The 18062-nt window shown below is 38.4% G+C and overlaps 1 protein-coding gene across 1 annotated transcript in view; it reads right to left on the reverse strand.

The window, feature by feature from the left end:
* Positions 1–18062, reverse strand: part of LOC140231228 (sushi, von Willebrand factor type A, EGF and pentraxin domain-containing protein 1-like) — an 83119-nt gene that overhangs the window by 17301 nt on the left and 47756 nt on the right. Inside the window, exons 20-33 of the mRNA XM_072311374.1 lie at positions 17639–17815; positions 16152–16328; positions 14221–14400; positions 13797–13970; positions 12338–12514; positions 10947–11123; positions 10351–10527; positions 8754–8930; positions 7528–7698; positions 6957–7133; positions 5561–5740; positions 4307–4483; positions 3114–3307; positions 623–1020 (exon numbers count right to left, since the gene is read on the reverse strand). Of these exons, the coding sequence (XP_072167475.1) occupies positions 623–1020; positions 3114–3307; positions 4307–4483; positions 5561–5740; positions 6957–7133; positions 7528–7698; positions 8754–8930; positions 10351–10527; positions 10947–11123; positions 12338–12514; positions 13797–13970; positions 14221–14400; positions 16152–16328; positions 17639–17815 (2713 nt within the window). The remainder of the gene's footprint in view (positions 1–622; positions 1021–3113; positions 3308–4306; positions 4484–5560; positions 5741–6956; positions 7134–7527; positions 7699–8753; positions 8931–10350; positions 10528–10946; positions 11124–12337; positions 12515–13796; positions 13971–14220; positions 14401–16151; positions 16329–17638; positions 17816–18062) is intronic.

Genomic DNA, 18062 nt, shown 5'->3' on the forward strand with positions numbered 1-18062 from the left:
CACTCATTCGTATCTATCCACGGCGGACGTAATCCATCGTAAAGCACTGTGTGACTGGGGCATTAAATTTGAATGCTCCGATAGTGAATTTGAATTCTCCGACAGTGAATTTAAATGCTCGGATAGTGAATTCGAATGACCGGATTTTTAATTTGATTGCTGATTAAGTGCTGCGAGCGTGAAATGCGTGAAATCGAATGCTCGGAATAGGAACTTGAATGACAACAGTATGAAATTGACCGGGAAAACCTGTGTGTGTGTGTGTGTGTGTGTGTGTGTGTGTGTGTGTGTGTGTGTGTGTGTGTGTGTGTGAGTCAAACGCTGTTATACCTAGTTGACATAAAACCGTATACATTAAGAAGCCAATGGAAGTTGCCACACTTTGAGGACCAATGTTGACTCAATCAATATGATATGTCCCTCCACACTGTCGCTTCATAAACGTGGTAAATAAGTCCCTTTGTTTCATTAAAACTGCTCAGAAACAAACCAAGAAGACCCAGGATGGATCCTTGGAAACTTACGGACACGCAACAAAAAGCGGAATCAAATACACAGACAAACACCACGCCTTGTGATATTTCAATGCCTGCATTATATTAGATAGATGGCCTATACGTACCGATCTTTCAACAGTTGGTATGATACGCCTTCTGTCTCCTCCTTGTCTGGAGTTCCCCAGCAGTCCTGCGCCACGAGATGGTCCCCTTCCACGTTGGTATCTAGCGAGAGCTGGAAGTAGAGCGGCTCGTCGATATCGATATCAATTGCTTCATCCTTCGGGTATCGATTGCTGAACGACGTAGTATTGTAGATCCCGAAATCGATACTATACTCACCGGTCTCCTCCAGGTGCTTTCCTATCACGTAGTCGTAGATGGTGTACCGGACTGCGCGCACTTCTTGATTTCGCTCGTAAGAACACTTCAGTGGGATTTTCACCTCATCCACCCTTGTCACGATGTCGTCATAATAGTTGTTGATAACTTGATTCATGTAAGTATCGTGCGTGCTATTTTCCTACGAAATTGAAAATAAAGTATAGAAAATAGACACTTTATGCCGAGTTCGAACTTTGAATACTTATAATAAAAACTAGAAATACACTTTCTCTCCTCTCATAACCTGATTACCAGCATGACCAGTATGCAGAGCAAATCGGATATAGTCGTGATTGTCCAGTGCTTTGGATATTGTCATGCACTTGATGGCCTCTAATTACCAACATCTATCAAGTATAATGACACGTTCAATTTCTTTCACATGTAATAAAAAGACAAATATTTCAAACAATACTGAAGGAATCACAGACAGGGTGCAAAGGTGAAAACATTGTACATAACTGTTCAAAGCAGATAGTAGGAGAAAACAGAATAATTTAAGACACTGTGGACATACAAAGACCACACGACCAAAATATGATTCTTATAATGATTCTTATAAAACTATTGTGAATGAAAAAGGCGAGAAAATGTATAATCAATCAAATCTAGGGATGTTCAATGCGATTGGATTACCCTGGAGAGTAAAGGAACAAAATACTTATTTCCTTGAAATAAGTTATCGAGAAACTCTGGTAAAAGGTTATGCATTTATGAGAACATAATAAAACAGTCATTTCATAGTAATGAAGATGACACTAATCTAGATATTCTTGGGATCTTCTCAAAATCTTACCTTATTTGAAGACTTTATCATAAAAAACCCAATGAATCAATTTGATTGCCATGATTATAAATAAGATGTGAAATAAAGGCAGAGTGATGAGATATCCAGAGTCATATCACTTCAACCACTGAACAGCTGTCGCTATCCGTTGACTTACATCTCATAGTTTAATCGTTCATCGAATTTACATGTCATTTTCCGGGTTGAAATCATACTATGATGATTTCATCATTAATGGGTGGGAACGCAATGACTATTATGGATACATCCTTAAAGGACAAGTTCACCTTCATAAACATAAGGATTGAGAGAATGTAGCAATATTAGTAGAACACATCATTGAAAGTTTGAGGGAAATCGGACAATCCGTTCAAAAGTTATGAATTTTTGAAGTTTTTGTGCAGTAACCGTTGGATGAAAAGACTACTGCAGTGTGTGAATAACTTAGATGTCACATGCGTACAACAATATAAGGAAAATATAAAGAGAATTTCACAAAATTTTATTTTTTGAAAAAAGTACGCATTCCCCCGACTCGTTACCGACAAATGTTATGGATAATATTATTCCCCCTGCCTTTAGAAAGAGGCAGGTCAAGTGCTCTTTTATTATGCGAAAAAAAGTGAAAATATGTTGAATTTTCTTTACATTTTCTTTATCTATACTGTTGTACGCATATGACTCACAAGCTGTAGTAGTCTCCTCATCCAGCGGTTCCAACACAAAAATTTTAAAAATTCATAACTTTTGCATCGATTGTCCAATTTTCCTCAAACTCTCATGATGTGTTCTACTAATATTGTTGCATTCTCTCAATCCTTATGTTTATGAAGGTGAACTTGTCCTTTAACGTAGGTGTGATTACATTATTAACACTAATGGAAGTGTTAAATAAAACTAAATCTTAAATCTGCTTCTGTTTTCCTCCCCCTCTCTCTATCTGTGTGTGCTTGTGTGTTTGTGTGTTTGTTTGTGTGTGTGTGTGTGTGTTTGTGTGTGTTTGTTTGTGTGTGTGTGTGTGTGTGTGTGAGAGTGTGTGTGTGTGTGTGTGTGTATGCGTGGGTGTCCATGTTCTTTATGCACGGGCGTCGTGACTATCAGGAAAAAGAACATACTGAAAGTAATGTCTCAGCAATGTCTCTGCTTGCAGACAAGGACATCACTGTGTTGTGCAATTACTCGTTGAGCTGCCATGCCCAGTAATGACTTGCCGAGGTTACCTTCTACTTGGTGCATGTGCAAAAATTTTCAGCGCTGATTGTATGTATGTATGTATGTATGTATGTATGTATGTATCTATCTATCTATCTATCTATGTATCTATGTACGTATCTGTGGATGTATGTATGTCGTAAATCAATTCAAACTAGGAAATTAAAAGCTTTATCCGTAGACAGTGTGATAGAACCGAGGTTTACTTTGATCCCTATTGCTGCATCACTTACAGTTTTGTTCGTGCCGCATCCGGTGAGCGTGGTGTTAACGATCATCATGTCCCCCCGCACGAATCCTTGACAGCTGAGGTTGCCCTCGAGTCCGAGATCGGTAGGACCGATGTCACCGAGCAATTCGGTCGGGATCTCAACTTCCATGCTCGTGGGCCCACACGTCAACATGATGAGGTCATACAGAGACTTATCTGCAGTCACAAACACAAGATGAAAGGTAGAAGGCATTGTCAGGAGATTAATGCCGCCGAGTGATATAGATGAAGGGCCTATAATACAACTGTATTAGAGCATGGATCATGTCAAACACACAATCAAATAAACAAACAAACAAAGGCAAACACATTAACATATCCATGGCACATAGTTGACATGAGCTTTGTGTTTAACAGTTTTTATAATACACTTAAATGTCGTAAGTTCACCTGGGGCCATCTTCCTAGTCAAGCTCTGCTTACGAAGATTGTCCCCTGCATTTCAAATTTTATCTAATATCATAATTGTTCTCTGAATTTGAATTCTGTTCCTTATCGTGCAATTTAAATTTTGTTCGACATTGTTGTATACTTTTTTCTCCCCACAAGTTTTCCATATACAATGGTACCTCACAATAATTATCAAAGCGTCGGAACAATTTATATGATATATGACAGACTGCCAAATTTTGTTATGCATTGTAATAAAAAAAAAAATCCAGATATAAATTGACCTGACCTATACTGAACTGTACAAACATTCTTAAGCATTCTTACTCATTTGAAGAGGTATTAGGGTTAAGGGGTACGAAAATAATGTGTATAAGTTTTATGGAAGACTGTTAGGCTAACAAAGAGACGCTACAAGCTTATCAAGACTTCCGTTGGTAATTACTTGTACGAATTGTGAAAATCGGTTTTTGACACGTTTTTGTACTAAAATTTTACAAGAGCTCAATGCGTCGGATTGTATGGTAAAGAATGTAATAAATCTGCCAATTGGCTTTCTGAAGTTTGTCGATGATGATTGGCATGGATTGCATGTGCATTAGCACGAGTCTCCTTTCAAGAAAGATCAAACAAAACAGTCAAGTGAAGGAGAGAGAGAGAGAGAGAGAGAGAGAGAGAGAGAGAGAACACAACAAAAATATAAGCTTGTCACCTGATCAGCTTCCGCTAGCAGCTTGCTGTATCAAAGAATTCATATTATCTCACCTGTACAATTCGGCATGATATCTGACCACTCTCCGTCATTGCAGGTGATTTCCGGAGATCCTATGATATCGAATCGCTCGTTGCAGTAGTAAGTCACCCTTGTACCGTGGTAGAAACCGCCACCTGGGGTAAGATCCCTGTCACCATTTGCCGGAGTCCCCGGGTCCGGACAGTTTGCTGGAGGAGTTTTTAGAAGTCAGAATAAATCAGTAATGCGAAATCAAGGACCAGAACTAAACCCGCACTATTCTCAGACACACATCGGTGGTTTTGCGAAGTCTCAAAAAGGGATGGACCGTTGGTGAGGAAGTGTCATCAAGGAATAGTGACCTGTTTACATTGACTTTAGGTACAACGCTACTCTGTGTTTGAAATGACGTAAAATGGAGTAAATTAAGCATAACGATTAAATTCATTTCAGCGATTAAAGGCCCTGTATAACTTTGGGCAATTGTTGGGAGCAATGATAAAAAAAAATGTTCAAGATATCACTTTTGATGCATATGTGTAGGTCAGATGTATTACAAAACATCCCACCATATGCAATTTTTGCAATAAAGCCTAAGGTATAAGGGGATAGCATTATTTTTTCTAATCAAACAATAACTGTAGACGGTTGAGTCTTGAAACATTGTTATTATAACTATTGTTCACATTTGTATATTTAAAACTATTTAACATCGATCAAACTGGTTCAAATTTTTACATTGGTTGTTTCTATCCCTAAATCACACTTAAGAACTATTTTGAAGTACCAATGCTGTCTTTTACTTTCATCTGCAAATGGTGAATTATTTCTTTAATCATATCAGAAAGTTATGGACTTCTAGATTTTAGTTATTCTCATGGAATGCCAATATTGGTCGCAACTACCTAGAGATAGAACCATTGCCTAACAAGTTTTCATATGAGAGTCTACAGAGTTTGAGCGTGAGACAGAACATGGTCTTTCGATATCAATTGCAGCCATTGCTTTCTATTACAACTCTGCTATGATTTTGAAATACAGATGAAATTCAGTCTCTTTACCTCTAAACACTAAAATAAGTGAAGAATCATGCGCAGGGTTATAGGAGATTTGCTGATCAACACCCTATATTATGTATCTGATCTTTCTGTTACCTACCATAATTCAAAATTCCATATTTTTTCTTGTCTCCCACATCATGAATAATATGTTGAAATTTCTGCCACTCGTTTTGCCTGGAGTTTGTTTTGGGTGATCCCAACTTTTGACAATCAAACATTGATTACCATAGCAGGTGACGTTGCGTCCGTCGCCGAGTTCGCCGTCGTCGCACGTTAGCGTGGTTGAGGGCGTGAAATCGCCAACAGTGTAGTTGGTATCACACGTGATCGTAAACGGCTGCGTGTGGTAGACAGACTGCTCTTCTGTTGAGTCCGAGTTATCTACCACGGGTGTAAGACAGTCCCCTTGATATTACATCACAAAGGAACAGAAATAACAAACGTCAGGAGGTCAAGTCAGGTACATCTTTAATCCCCTCGTAATCAAGATCCAATAGTGTAATTAAAACGGTCAGACTTCAGACTTGTCGCTAATGAAATAACAGTTAATGCAAAGTTTGTCGGGCCAGAAGGTGGGGCATGAATAAAAAAAAAAATCCCAGGTGATTGAAGTTAAGAATCATGTGACAATTTCAACCACCGACTAACCCCCCCCCCCCCCCACCCCCTTGCAAGAAAAAGAAAACACTTGAAGGTGATAGGGAAGGCATGTAATCGTTTGTATCATCATTGGCTTGTATGATGTATATAGGAACATCGTAATTCAGCATGATTCAATTCTGGGATATAACGTATACTCATGAGGCAAATCTCTCGTTTGAAGAAGCTACACCCCTGTAGACAATGCCAGTGTATTATCTTGGCAATCAAGGACTTAAAACCCAAAGATATAAAACACCTGTTTCTTGACCCTGGCCTAATCTAAGCATCAGTCACCGCCGGCGGGGGGGGGGGGGGGGAGGGCACCCGCAAGAGGAGGAGATTGTTTTGGTTTTGGCATGGGCTATGTAGCTCCATGGTGCGTGTGTGTGTCGACAAACTTCTACAATGCTCTCCTTCTTATTCCTGTATTTCCGTTATTTATGGGTCAATTTTTTTTCGTTCGAAATGTAAAACGGATGACCATAGAATTTCTCAATAGAATATAAAACTATAAAACTGAAAACTTTAGAAAGAATAGAGAAAATTGAGTTCACTTTGAATGGTCTGCCACAGGCGGATACGCTTATCATGCTCTTATGTGATATGACAGCTGTTGTAGTCATTAAACCCTGGCTTGGCCTTCAGGTTTGCCACGCCTGAGTAGAAAGTTATTTTGCAGTGGGCATATACATCTACTCCCACTTCTCAAACGAGGAATCGTTAGGGGGGTATAGCACCACATCAGCTTCGTTTGGCGATGGGGTCTCGCCTCAAACGGAGGTTTGACGGCATGCTTGTCATAAGACTACAGTAAGATTAATGAACAAAGCATGTGGTGAGATAGAATATTAATATTCAAACCAATCAGAAAATTTGCTTAAAAAGAAGACAACCCCCAAAAAAACAAACAAACAAACAAACAACAACAACAACAGGAAGGCTAAAAACTTGTGGGAATCTGAAATGAAGTCAAACATACGGTAACACTCTTCTGGCGCCGGTTCGAATTCGCCATCTTGGCATGTGATAATTTGCGTGGTGTTGGTTCCAGTGGAAAAATCTATATCACACGTGATTGTTACGGGAGTTCCGTGGTCCACCGATGGTTTGCTGATGCTATAGTCCGAATTTTGTATTATCGGTGGCAGGCAGTCAGCTACACGGATTGAGAAAACAGACATTTCTGTTACGAGAAGTCTGCTTTGACGTGAAACATACAATTGCGATTATTACTATATCTATGAACTTTCATGTATTACTGTTGACGATAATCATTTTCTTGTAGTTACAAGTGCCACCTCGTGCACAGAACTGGTGAAGAACTGATAAATATTTCATAAAGCAAAATAGGCAACAGATCTGGACAAGAGCCCAACGATTGCGGTAATATGATAACAATAATTATACCAATTTTTAAAGCGCGAAAACATACATAGTCTAAGAAGGAATAAATAAGTTACTGTCAGTGTGGATGAATGATTGTTTTTTTTAATAGAATTTAGATAGACTTGAATCAAACTGACAGACAGGTAATAGGGAAACGTGTCTACCTAGACAAAGCGGAATAGCGGAGCTCCAACTGCCGTCGTTGCAAATGACGGTTTCTTCACCGACTAGCGTGTAGTTAGCATCACATGTGAAGGTAATACTCTCTCCGTTGTAGAATGGCGGCGAGTTTCCACTGTATGTTCCGTGTTCGATCTGAACATCTGGGCAGTTAGCTGGAAAGATCAAACGCATCTTATTTTTCATAAACTGCGCAAACAAGATACCTCAAAAGCACTGGAAAAAAAAAAAACAACACTCGAACCGTATACACCGTACTCCCATCAAAATGGGCCAATTACATGCACTAAGTCTACGCTTACACCAAAGCTCAGTGCCAACGGCAATCATGGGCCAGGCCTCTCCCACCTCTGGAGGTATAATCTCGGCCCAGCGACGGCTTAAACTGTTTACAGGGGCTCGACTCCAGTTCGGTCCCGGCTTGGCCTCGGCTCGGGCCTGCAGTTTGACACGTCCATTTTGATAATGGCTTTGGCAACTGAATGACGTGCAGCTTTTTTTGTGTGTGTATCGTGCCACAATGGCGAGATTGAGGTAAGAAGACTCAGCAGCGGCCCGGACTGATTTCTTCTGGTCAAACATGTTAAATTACTGTATTGTTGGTAAACGGGATTCTGCAGTATGCCGACATGACCTCAAAACTTAACAAATCACTCAAATTAGGTACACATACGACTGTACATGCACCACCGTTTAGGATTGATCCTTACAATGCTACACCCATACGTGGATAACCCAGAAAATCTGAACGCAAACATAAAGACCTAGGCCCATATTTTTTTTTTTCAAGTGGAAATAGGAGTGTCTTTTTTCTCCTCGTTGATGTAGATTGACGCAGGTCCTCTGTTATTACTTGTCGGAGACATTTATTATAGGCCTAAGTCGACGAGAAAGAATGTTTTGATATACATTGACGGCTGGCCAACGCTGGATGTTTTTCATGATTTATACTGTAACCATAACTACAGTGAACATTTGAAGTATGTCGGCTCTGAAGGGTTATTCGAATGAGTTGTCCATTTGATGTAATTTCTCCTCACCAACTAACAATGATTAATGTGAACTTTTGTAAATGAGAATTTTATACGCTAATAAGGGATGTAGAAAACAAGGTTAGATTGTTCAATCCATTTATAGACATAATTTATCATGATTCTACATGAACACAAAACTTCTACACCTAACAAAAGGGCACTCTTGTATTTTTTACCATAGCACGTTGGGTCAGCGCTTCCAAGACTCCCGTCGTTGCACGTCAGTTCAGTGTAGACTGCGCTTCCAGTTGAATAGTCTTCGTCGCACGTGATGTTAAACGTCACGAGGTGAAACACGTCATCACTTGGCACGTTGTAGTCCGAGTTGAGCACAACAGGCACCTCGCAGTTTTCTGTTCTCAGTGGTTGAAAGAAAGGAAGATGATAATTATTTTTTAGACTTCGTACAATGCGATATAACCTTGTCAGCTTACCGTCATGGCAAGTAAATCGTTGTATAATAGTACATTTGAATCATACCTTTACTCCGCTTTGATTCTAATACTCTTATGACCAACGATATTATAGCAACCAACCAACTTACGGCATGTTTGTCACGACTCAAATAATTATTTCGTGTCTACAAACTATATTTCAAGCACTGAAAGTCATTTAAAAGAAACTGCACACAAACAAGTTTCGATGCAAAGTTTGATGTTCAAGTTCAAGTTCAAGTTCGAATTTATTCGTTTTTCCACAATAAAATCATACAGACATAAATCTCACTTTCTTGAGTGACAGAAACAATGTATGTAAATTCGTACAAAGAAACAAACAATAATGAGAAAAACTAATAGTATCAATACATTGCAATTGTTGCAGAAGTAACGAAAATGAAAGAATTGTCAATATGCGATGTGATATAAGATGTGATATGTATCAATAGATTTAAACACATATTATGTAAAATCATCAGTCATTCTTCAAGTTATGTTGAGAAATCGTGACGGCATAAAAGTGTACATTAGGTAAAAGTTTATGCATTCATAGATGTATGACGATTCCTATGCTGTAAGTCCTAATCCAATTATTTTATGCGCAATTGCTGTTTTTCGTTTTTCCTTTAATTTAGTTAGGTCGTGTTTTATTCTTAACAGCAATGAAATTCAGGTGTGATTTGGGTTTTTTTCCAATTTGTCTCCCTGTACGTATTAAATTTGTTAAGATCCCAACTGCTGATCTGTAAATTATCAAACATGTCGGACAAAAAATGAACCAGCGGGACTCGAACCTGTCATCTACTGCTTTCCGGTTGCCGGCAGTGACACGATAAACATGGAAGACATACCCAAGCTCCGAATTTCTGACATTGTTATGTTAAGGAGTCCAAGGCGGACAAAGCATATACCATAAGTGAAAGAAAGACATTACTCAGAGGGGTGAAGGTTCAGGTGTGAGTTTCTTCTATTAAATTGTCTCCTCTACAAATCAAATTTGTTAAGATCGCAATTGCGGATCTGTGAACTAACAATAGACAAAAGTCGTTTGTTGATTTACAGATCAGCAGTTGCGATCTTAACAAATTTAATTTGAAGAGAGAGAAAGAGAGAAATTGAAGAATCTCTGAATGATTTCTTTCTTTCATTTAAGCAATGAAATTGTAATTTGCTTTGACTTGAGAAGCAGAATAAATGCCGTCAAAGAAACATCAGATTCATTCAACAGAAACATTCATGGACTGACACGCTCGGACACGGCTGTTGTTGGTTTACCTCCGTAATTGGTTTCATATTTCTAGATTTCGGAATGACATGAATAGGGAAATGATTATACCATAGCAAGTGACGTAATCTCCAAGTGACCCGTTGTTACAAGTCTTCGTGACAGATTGTGAATCAGGCCCAAGGGAATAGTTGGCCCAACAGTTGATAGTGACGTCAGTAAAATGCAAGACTGGTGGTTCCTGTTCGTCGTAATCGGAATATGGAACTACTGGAGGTAGGCAATCAGCTGTACGAAAGTGAAGAAATACATTCAAAGGGAGATTTAACAATAGGGATGTCGTGGTAAGATGTGTGTCATAGCAGCATGGGGTACGATTTTGATTTTAAGTTTGATTCTGATTATTTTTCTTTAAATTCAAGGGAGCAAACAAAACCAGAAATATCCTGTGAGACATATCCGATGACGTTTGCAGCTGTGTAGACCTAAACTAGTGGTATTAAAGTAGAATACGTCTGCTTGTGCTCGTGTATGTGTGTGTGTGTGTGTGTGTGTGTCGGAAGGTGGGGGATTATGTATCTTTTTTAAAACTTTTGAATTAGATCATTACTTTGTAACGACTCGAGGTTTACATCATACACTAGAATTGTTGACGTATTATACATCCTTTAAAAGACGTTCGAACATTACAGAGCAAGAGCTCTCACCGTAACATACAGGCGTTGTGCCATCGAAATCTCCATCTACACAGGTCAGTGTAGTATTATCCCGGCTCCCCGTAGAATAGCCAGAAATGCAGGCAATGGTGATCTCCGTTGAGTGATACACGTCCAGCTGCTGACTGGCATAGTTGGAGAAATCAACTACTGGAGGTGTACAGTCCTCTGTAAGGACATAGGAGATAAAGAGATGATTTTGTAGTCATAATCATGCTACTACATACGCGTATATACCCCCCCCCCCAGCTTACAAGTACACGCACAAGGCAGTAACAATGAAGAAGAAGTTATAGTCTTTTTATGATCATATAGCATCCATGATTCTCCATGAAAAAACAAACAAACAAACAAACTTGATATCACAAAACATTTTTGTCGTCTCTTTATATTTATGTAGTACTGATAGTGATGATTGTATGGATTATCGAGAATAAAGGCAACCTTACCCAAAGTTACTATTTGATTAACGGAATGTCATTATATAGTTAGATAAGGCGAAATTAGTGTAGTCTTGACGCGCTGGAGCTTTTGTTGAGGTTGGTGTACTGAAAAGCTGCTCCTTTTTCTAATCTGTATCAATCAGTTAGCCTTGCTTTAAAGAAATCTAGATTGTTACTGCAGTGTTTTTTTTTTTTTCCTGGAAGATTCCACTTTTTTATCAATGTTGAATCTACAACACTGAGAATTAAAAATGCGAATACACTGTGAGACTGTTGATTTTCGCAATAACGATTAAAATGTCACGGGAAGATGAAAATACACTACGACCGTTGTGGCGCTCGACAAAATTGCTCTTTTTGTTATTCAGTATTGTTATTATCATTTCATTATCACAGATATCAGCACATGGCTTAGAGGGCTTCCCCAGACAATATCATTTCTCAAACTGCTTACATTAGCAAGATTACCGAGATTGGAAGATCCCACAGATTTTGAAAAGCATGAAAAGAAGGCACAGGGTTCCCAAAGCAATAACACTAATAGTACAGTCTACTCCCGTTACAAAGAAGTCCTCGGGACCGGCAGTTGTCATTTGTTGTATTGACATCTCGTAATAACCGAACAAAAAGAAAATACAGAAATTGTGATGTGCGCTGCCTGAATTTTTACTTCCTTCAACCGAAATTTCGTTATAACCCTGTTGTATAAACCACGAGTGCACTGTAATAATATTGATCATTACGTAACTTAGAATATTGTCAAATCTTCCTGAGTCATGTTATCAGTTATATCAACAGTGTGCTACAAACATTTGATGACTAAAATGCAAAGAAGGATATGACAATCTTTGTAAAATTTGAAACTAAAGTATTGAAATAAAGTATCTTATCAGAAATTGTTCATGATTATTAAACGATAATATTCTATAACTCCCTTACCGTAACAGAGGGGCGGAGTTGGGGTTAGGATTCCGTTCTGACAAGTCGATGTACTGGTCTGTGATTGGCCGTTTGAATGTCCGGTGTCGCACACGATGAGTATGGTCTCCTCGTGCTCGAGTAACGGGGTGGACGAGGTTGAATTGGAGTCCGGAATGACGGGTCTTTGGCACTTTGCTACCAGGAAATATAAAGACAATAGAAGGTTGAACAAGGGAGGAGAAAACAGAGATGGAGGAGGGAAATAATGATGGGGATGAGATACGCCGAAAGCAATATGGATACCGTTAAACACTGACACCCAATGAGTAAGGGAAATAACAAAAACAATATAAGTATCAGTATCACGTGAATGGAATATATGCGATGTAGAAGGCATATGAATTGAAAAAAAAATGTGGTGTGTTGTTTGGATGTCAGTCGGGTTGGTTTCAGGCTGAATATCATTTCAGTTTAGTTCTGATATTGTGATCTGACACTGAAAAAAAATGAAATAACGGATTGAGGGGTCTAAGATGATTATCAGTAATCCCTTTTAGTTCCGATGAGCACATAAGGTTTCACGATTAAAATGTCGTGTTCTAGACTGTATATGCACATCAGCTGCTTTCCATGAGGAGGCCCAAGATTCTATAATAACGCTTGTATACTTTATCAAGATACTCTCAGCACTGACATTCATTGATGGATGCCCTATCCTGAGGTGAGAGCTGTGCACCACGTGGTCGGACTTAGCATGTCATATACGCCAAAATACTATAGTTATATCTATAGCCTGTTTCTGGGATGATCCTCTGGGAGTTTAGTCAGTGCACTAATTATGCCAAACTATGTGGCATGTTAAGTTCCAATCGGACGTAATAGTGACTTGCGAAGCGCTTCGAGCACCTTGGAAGAGTGAAAACGCGTTCTACCTCAATTCCATTTAGATTTTCGTTAAAACCAGTAATGATCATAATAATCATTACTAAGATGCTGTCTTCTGAATATCCGTAGAAACCTCTCGCACAAGATTTATCGTTTTTACTTAACTCTTGCCTGTGAGTAAGACGTGCCGTTAAAAACATTTATCGTCGTATCTCACATCTCTGCCATAGGATGGGCAGCACTCCTTGTACTTTTCTTCATTTCTATTTTCATTATTTTCCTTTACGATGAAAATTTCAAGCTTTGGACAGGGTGTCTTTGAAAAATTCGTATTAATAACTTATATCACTTGCTTATCTTCTCAATATTTGTCTTTGTCTCATGATGACCATTGTAAGTTGCGATGGTTTACCAAGACTTTCGTACATGCAATATTATAGATAATGATTATCATTCTTACTATTAATAGTGACACATAATAATGATAACCATGACAAGTACAGTAACAATAACTACACTTATGAAGATAACGATAATTTTGATAAATTCAGGAACCATACAGGTACAACTCATCAGCTTTGAATACACCTACCCTGACACTCCGGGGGATCGTTGTCCCATGTCCCGTTACTGCACGTGATCTCATTTTCTCCAACCAGAGTGAAGTTGTTGGAACACTGGAATACTGCACTCTCTTCGTGGAAGAATGGGCTTTCTCCTGCTATTATTTCGCCGTCACTTGGGGGACTGATGTCTGGGCAGTTCGCTAAATTGGAAACAAAAAACAAACATCAAAACAAGAGGCAAATTAATGCTGACTGAAAAGGAGCAATTCATTCTATGAGCTCCACGAGTGTTTGGACAAGTTATGCTCTGCATTCAGTTATTGAGATGGCTAATTTATCTGATATGCTGATATCATTTGAGCTGGGCGATGATGATAATAATCACATCATCAATACAATGTTGACGACTATACCGAAGCTAACAAACTGTATGGCTCTAGGAGATCCTACCGTAACACGTCACAGGGTGCCCGACTAGGTTGCTATTGTCACATGAGAGTGTGGCGACCTGGGAATCCGGCCCGATGGAGTAGTTCGACCAGCAGGTGATATTAAAGGATGTGGAATGGAGGACGGCATCCTGCTGGCTGGCGTAGTCAGAGTACGGTACCACGGGTGGAGTACAGTCAGCTGGGTGAATAAAAAAGAAAAAGAGAAATGGAAGGATCATTAAAATCGCAGTTATCGTTGTAGTGATATTTGACACCTTATAATTTAAGGTTTTTTTGGTCTTCCTGACATTCTAATCCATTCATTCACTCATTCATTCATTCATTCATTCATTCATTCGTCTTTATTGATCTGTGATGGTACATTGAGATTTTGTTTACTTGACATTTGCATAATAATCATGACAATAATTATCATCATCATAATCATACAAACGTATATAACATCAGTACAGTCACTTGTTATATACATTTATAATTATTTGATTATGTAGACTATTCATTCTCGGGGTTGTGGAAATCAAGTGATTTTGTGTAATCTTTCTCTTTGCACTGACTTGAAAAATAGAAATATCCATGGCATTATGAATAGAACATTGTCATTAGTTGCCGATATAAAGATTTCTTTTCCATTTGTCTCTTTGATCTTAGTCCATATTCCACAAAACAAAAAACAAAACAAAACAAACTGCAAAAATGATCCAGTGCCACTATGAAAATCTGTGGTGAATATATTGAATATTACTTGAACAACAAAACTATGATACACACATTTGATGTTTATCCACTGCAGATAAACCTTGCGCAGAATAGATTACCCTGACTATTGATGTGTCCAGTATTAAAGGTCCTGTATACCTTTGGGAACACTGATTTAAAAAAAAAAGAATGTTCAAGATATCACTTTTGATGCATATGTGTGGGTCAGTTGTATCACAAAACATCCTACCATAGGCATATATATATATATATATATATATATATATATATATATATATTGCTTTTTGGCAATAAAGCCTAAAATATAAGGAGATATCACTGTTTTTCTTGTCAAACCATAACTGCAGACGGTTTAGTCTGGAAACATTTTTATTAACTATTTTTCATATTTTGTATATTTGACAATACTTCACATCGATCATACTGGTTCAAATTTTTAAATAGGTTGTATCTATCCATAACTTTTCAGTCGTTTTGCTCCACAGTAGTTCGCGAAAGGTAATACACGACTTGTAATTATTTTGTTTTTGTAACTTTGTGTGGTTGGAAAATCAATAAACTACAGGAAACAAATTAAACGGAAAATCAAACACCGAAAGTGATACAAGAAAATTTCTGGCCTCCCCCATTTTTTTATTTCATTTTTATTCTTTTGCTTGTCAGCCGATTCTGGGTGTCATCCAAAATGCCCCCCCCCCCCCCGCCCGTCCTCAAAATAAATCGACGCCCCTGTTCCCATAAACTGGGCCCCTCACTTTTAAAAACCTAACGCCGGCCCTGGCTCACTGTATTAAAAACAAAGTTTAAAATCGTATTCACATTACTCAGAAAAAAAAAGATGAAATACGTTGCAACGTGTATTTTCTTAATAATTTGTTTGTGCTGTTATCTGTGTAATAGTGTGATAAAAGCTTGTATTTATTTTTGTTTGCTTGTTTGTTTGTTTTTCAAACAAACTATGAACGTTTGTCTTTGCAGTGCAAAGTGTGCACGTGAGAAAGTTTGTAGAATCATTTCACCAAAAAAAAAAACAAACAAACAAAACGGCCAGAGTTGATGCTTGAAGTTAACCATTGTTTGGTAATATTTGCTAATATCCCAAAGATTTACCACTCCGTTGTAAGGCTTCTATATTATGTAGGCAAGGGCATGGTTTTCTTATGATGCCCTTTACCACAAGCAATCTATCGATATGTCTAAGCATGTTCTTACCGTAACATGTGGGCAGCTCAGAAGGTGTGAGGGTGCCCTCATCACACGAGTACGTAGAAGCCCGGCTCTCTCCGGTCGAATAGCCGTCATTGCAGGTGATATCAAAGGTTGAGCCATGATTTACATCCCCACCACTGGCGTAGTCCGAATCAGGCACTGCTCCGACGTCACAGTTGGCTACGAGACAACGGGTTAATATGGCGAGCTGACACTACAGTATGGTCACGCAGGCTACGGTTACAGTGATATAAATGAGTTTACTATCATTTCATCAACATGTGCACAATTTCTAAGCAAAACATTCTATTATCGTGTGTTACTATGACGATGAATTTTGCCAAAACTGAACGGCAAGTGAGTTAGTTTTACTTATTAGATCTGAGGTTCCATTAGTGCATTTTATTGCAATGTCTAATGCGTATGGCGGAGATGGAAGCACGGTTTTAATGGGCGCAAATGATGTGTGTCTTTGATGCAAGGGGTATAGAATTAATACTGTACGCGCTGTGTAAACTTGATCCGATATTTTTACATTCCAGTTACCCATGATGTGGGGACAACTGTCTTACTAAACATTACACGACAGAACCTAACCTCTACCATAATGAACACGTTATTTTGAAAATTGCAATATTTGCCAGCTGTACAAAATCCACATTTCTCTCTGATAAAGAATGTTCTCACTTTGTCGTCTTTCATTCTGCGAGAGTCTGCCCCATTCTCTAATCATTTATTTGGTCATGCCAATATTAATGATGAAAATGATGATATTTTGTACACAAGCTTAAACGGTATAGTTGGAGATTGCATTACTGAAATCAAAACAAGACAAGGATATCGTCTGATTTCGCTCATAATACAATTGAGTATATGAATATAAGAACGACCCAAGTCCATGGATGACCATTTCAAGTAAACTTAAAAAAACTTCATATTTTTTTTATTTGTCCAATAATATTCTATTTAACTGTGATGGGAAGGCAACATTGTATATACAATTTAGAACATATATTATCATGACAATTAACATTTACATTAATTGTGGAGAGGCCATTTTGTGTGATGGACTTGGGTCGTTCTTTGATTCATATGGACTTGGGTCGTTCTTCGATTCATATACATGATATTCTGCTATAGAGATGAGAGAAGGACGAGAGAGGGCGCTATAATATGAATGTAAGAATGACCCAAGTCCTTCATGTTTACATTCATATGTATAAGATTTAACTCATTTATTTCAGGCACTTCCGGGGGTAATTAGGATTTATCATTTATACACAAGATGAGTCCATGCATAAGCTACAATTTCCCATGTCAAACTAAATTTGGCCAAAAATTGGACTTGGGTCGTTCTTATATTCATATACTCAATTCTATAATATATTTAGATATCGCATGTTGTTATCATTATATACTCGTGATAATCATTACGAAAATATGTCACAGTGTGAATGGTGAGGAGAGTTCCGTTACATTGACTATCTTACCTAGACAAGATGGCTCATCTGCACTCCAGTGCCCGTCTGTACAATTAATGGTAGCGGCTCCCACTAGAGTGTAGCCAGAATCACAGGTGTAGGTGACAACCTCCCCATGGTAGTACGGGGAGTTATCGCCAGATCTTTGTCCGTTAGGGAAGTTGGACGCCAAGACACCACAGTTTTCTACGAAGTAAAATATGAATGTGTGTGAATATACACCGTAAGTTACAAAAAATGCGCAATGCTCAAGACAAATACACACACACACACACACACACACACACACACACACACACACACACACACACTCAGTAACATGAGCAAGTTTCTTTTCATGAAGCCTATGGTGCTTGTTTGAACCATAGCCTTCATATCTGTCCTCATGGAAAGAAATGTTCCTCCATATCCACAGGGTTGCCATGACGATATT

Source organism: Diadema setosum, chromosome 7, assembly GCF_964275005.1.
Source record: "Diadema setosum chromosome 7, eeDiaSeto1, whole genome shotgun sequence".
NCBI classification, from domain to species: Eukaryota; Metazoa; Echinodermata; class Echinoidea; order Diadematoida; family Diadematidae; genus Diadema; species Diadema setosum.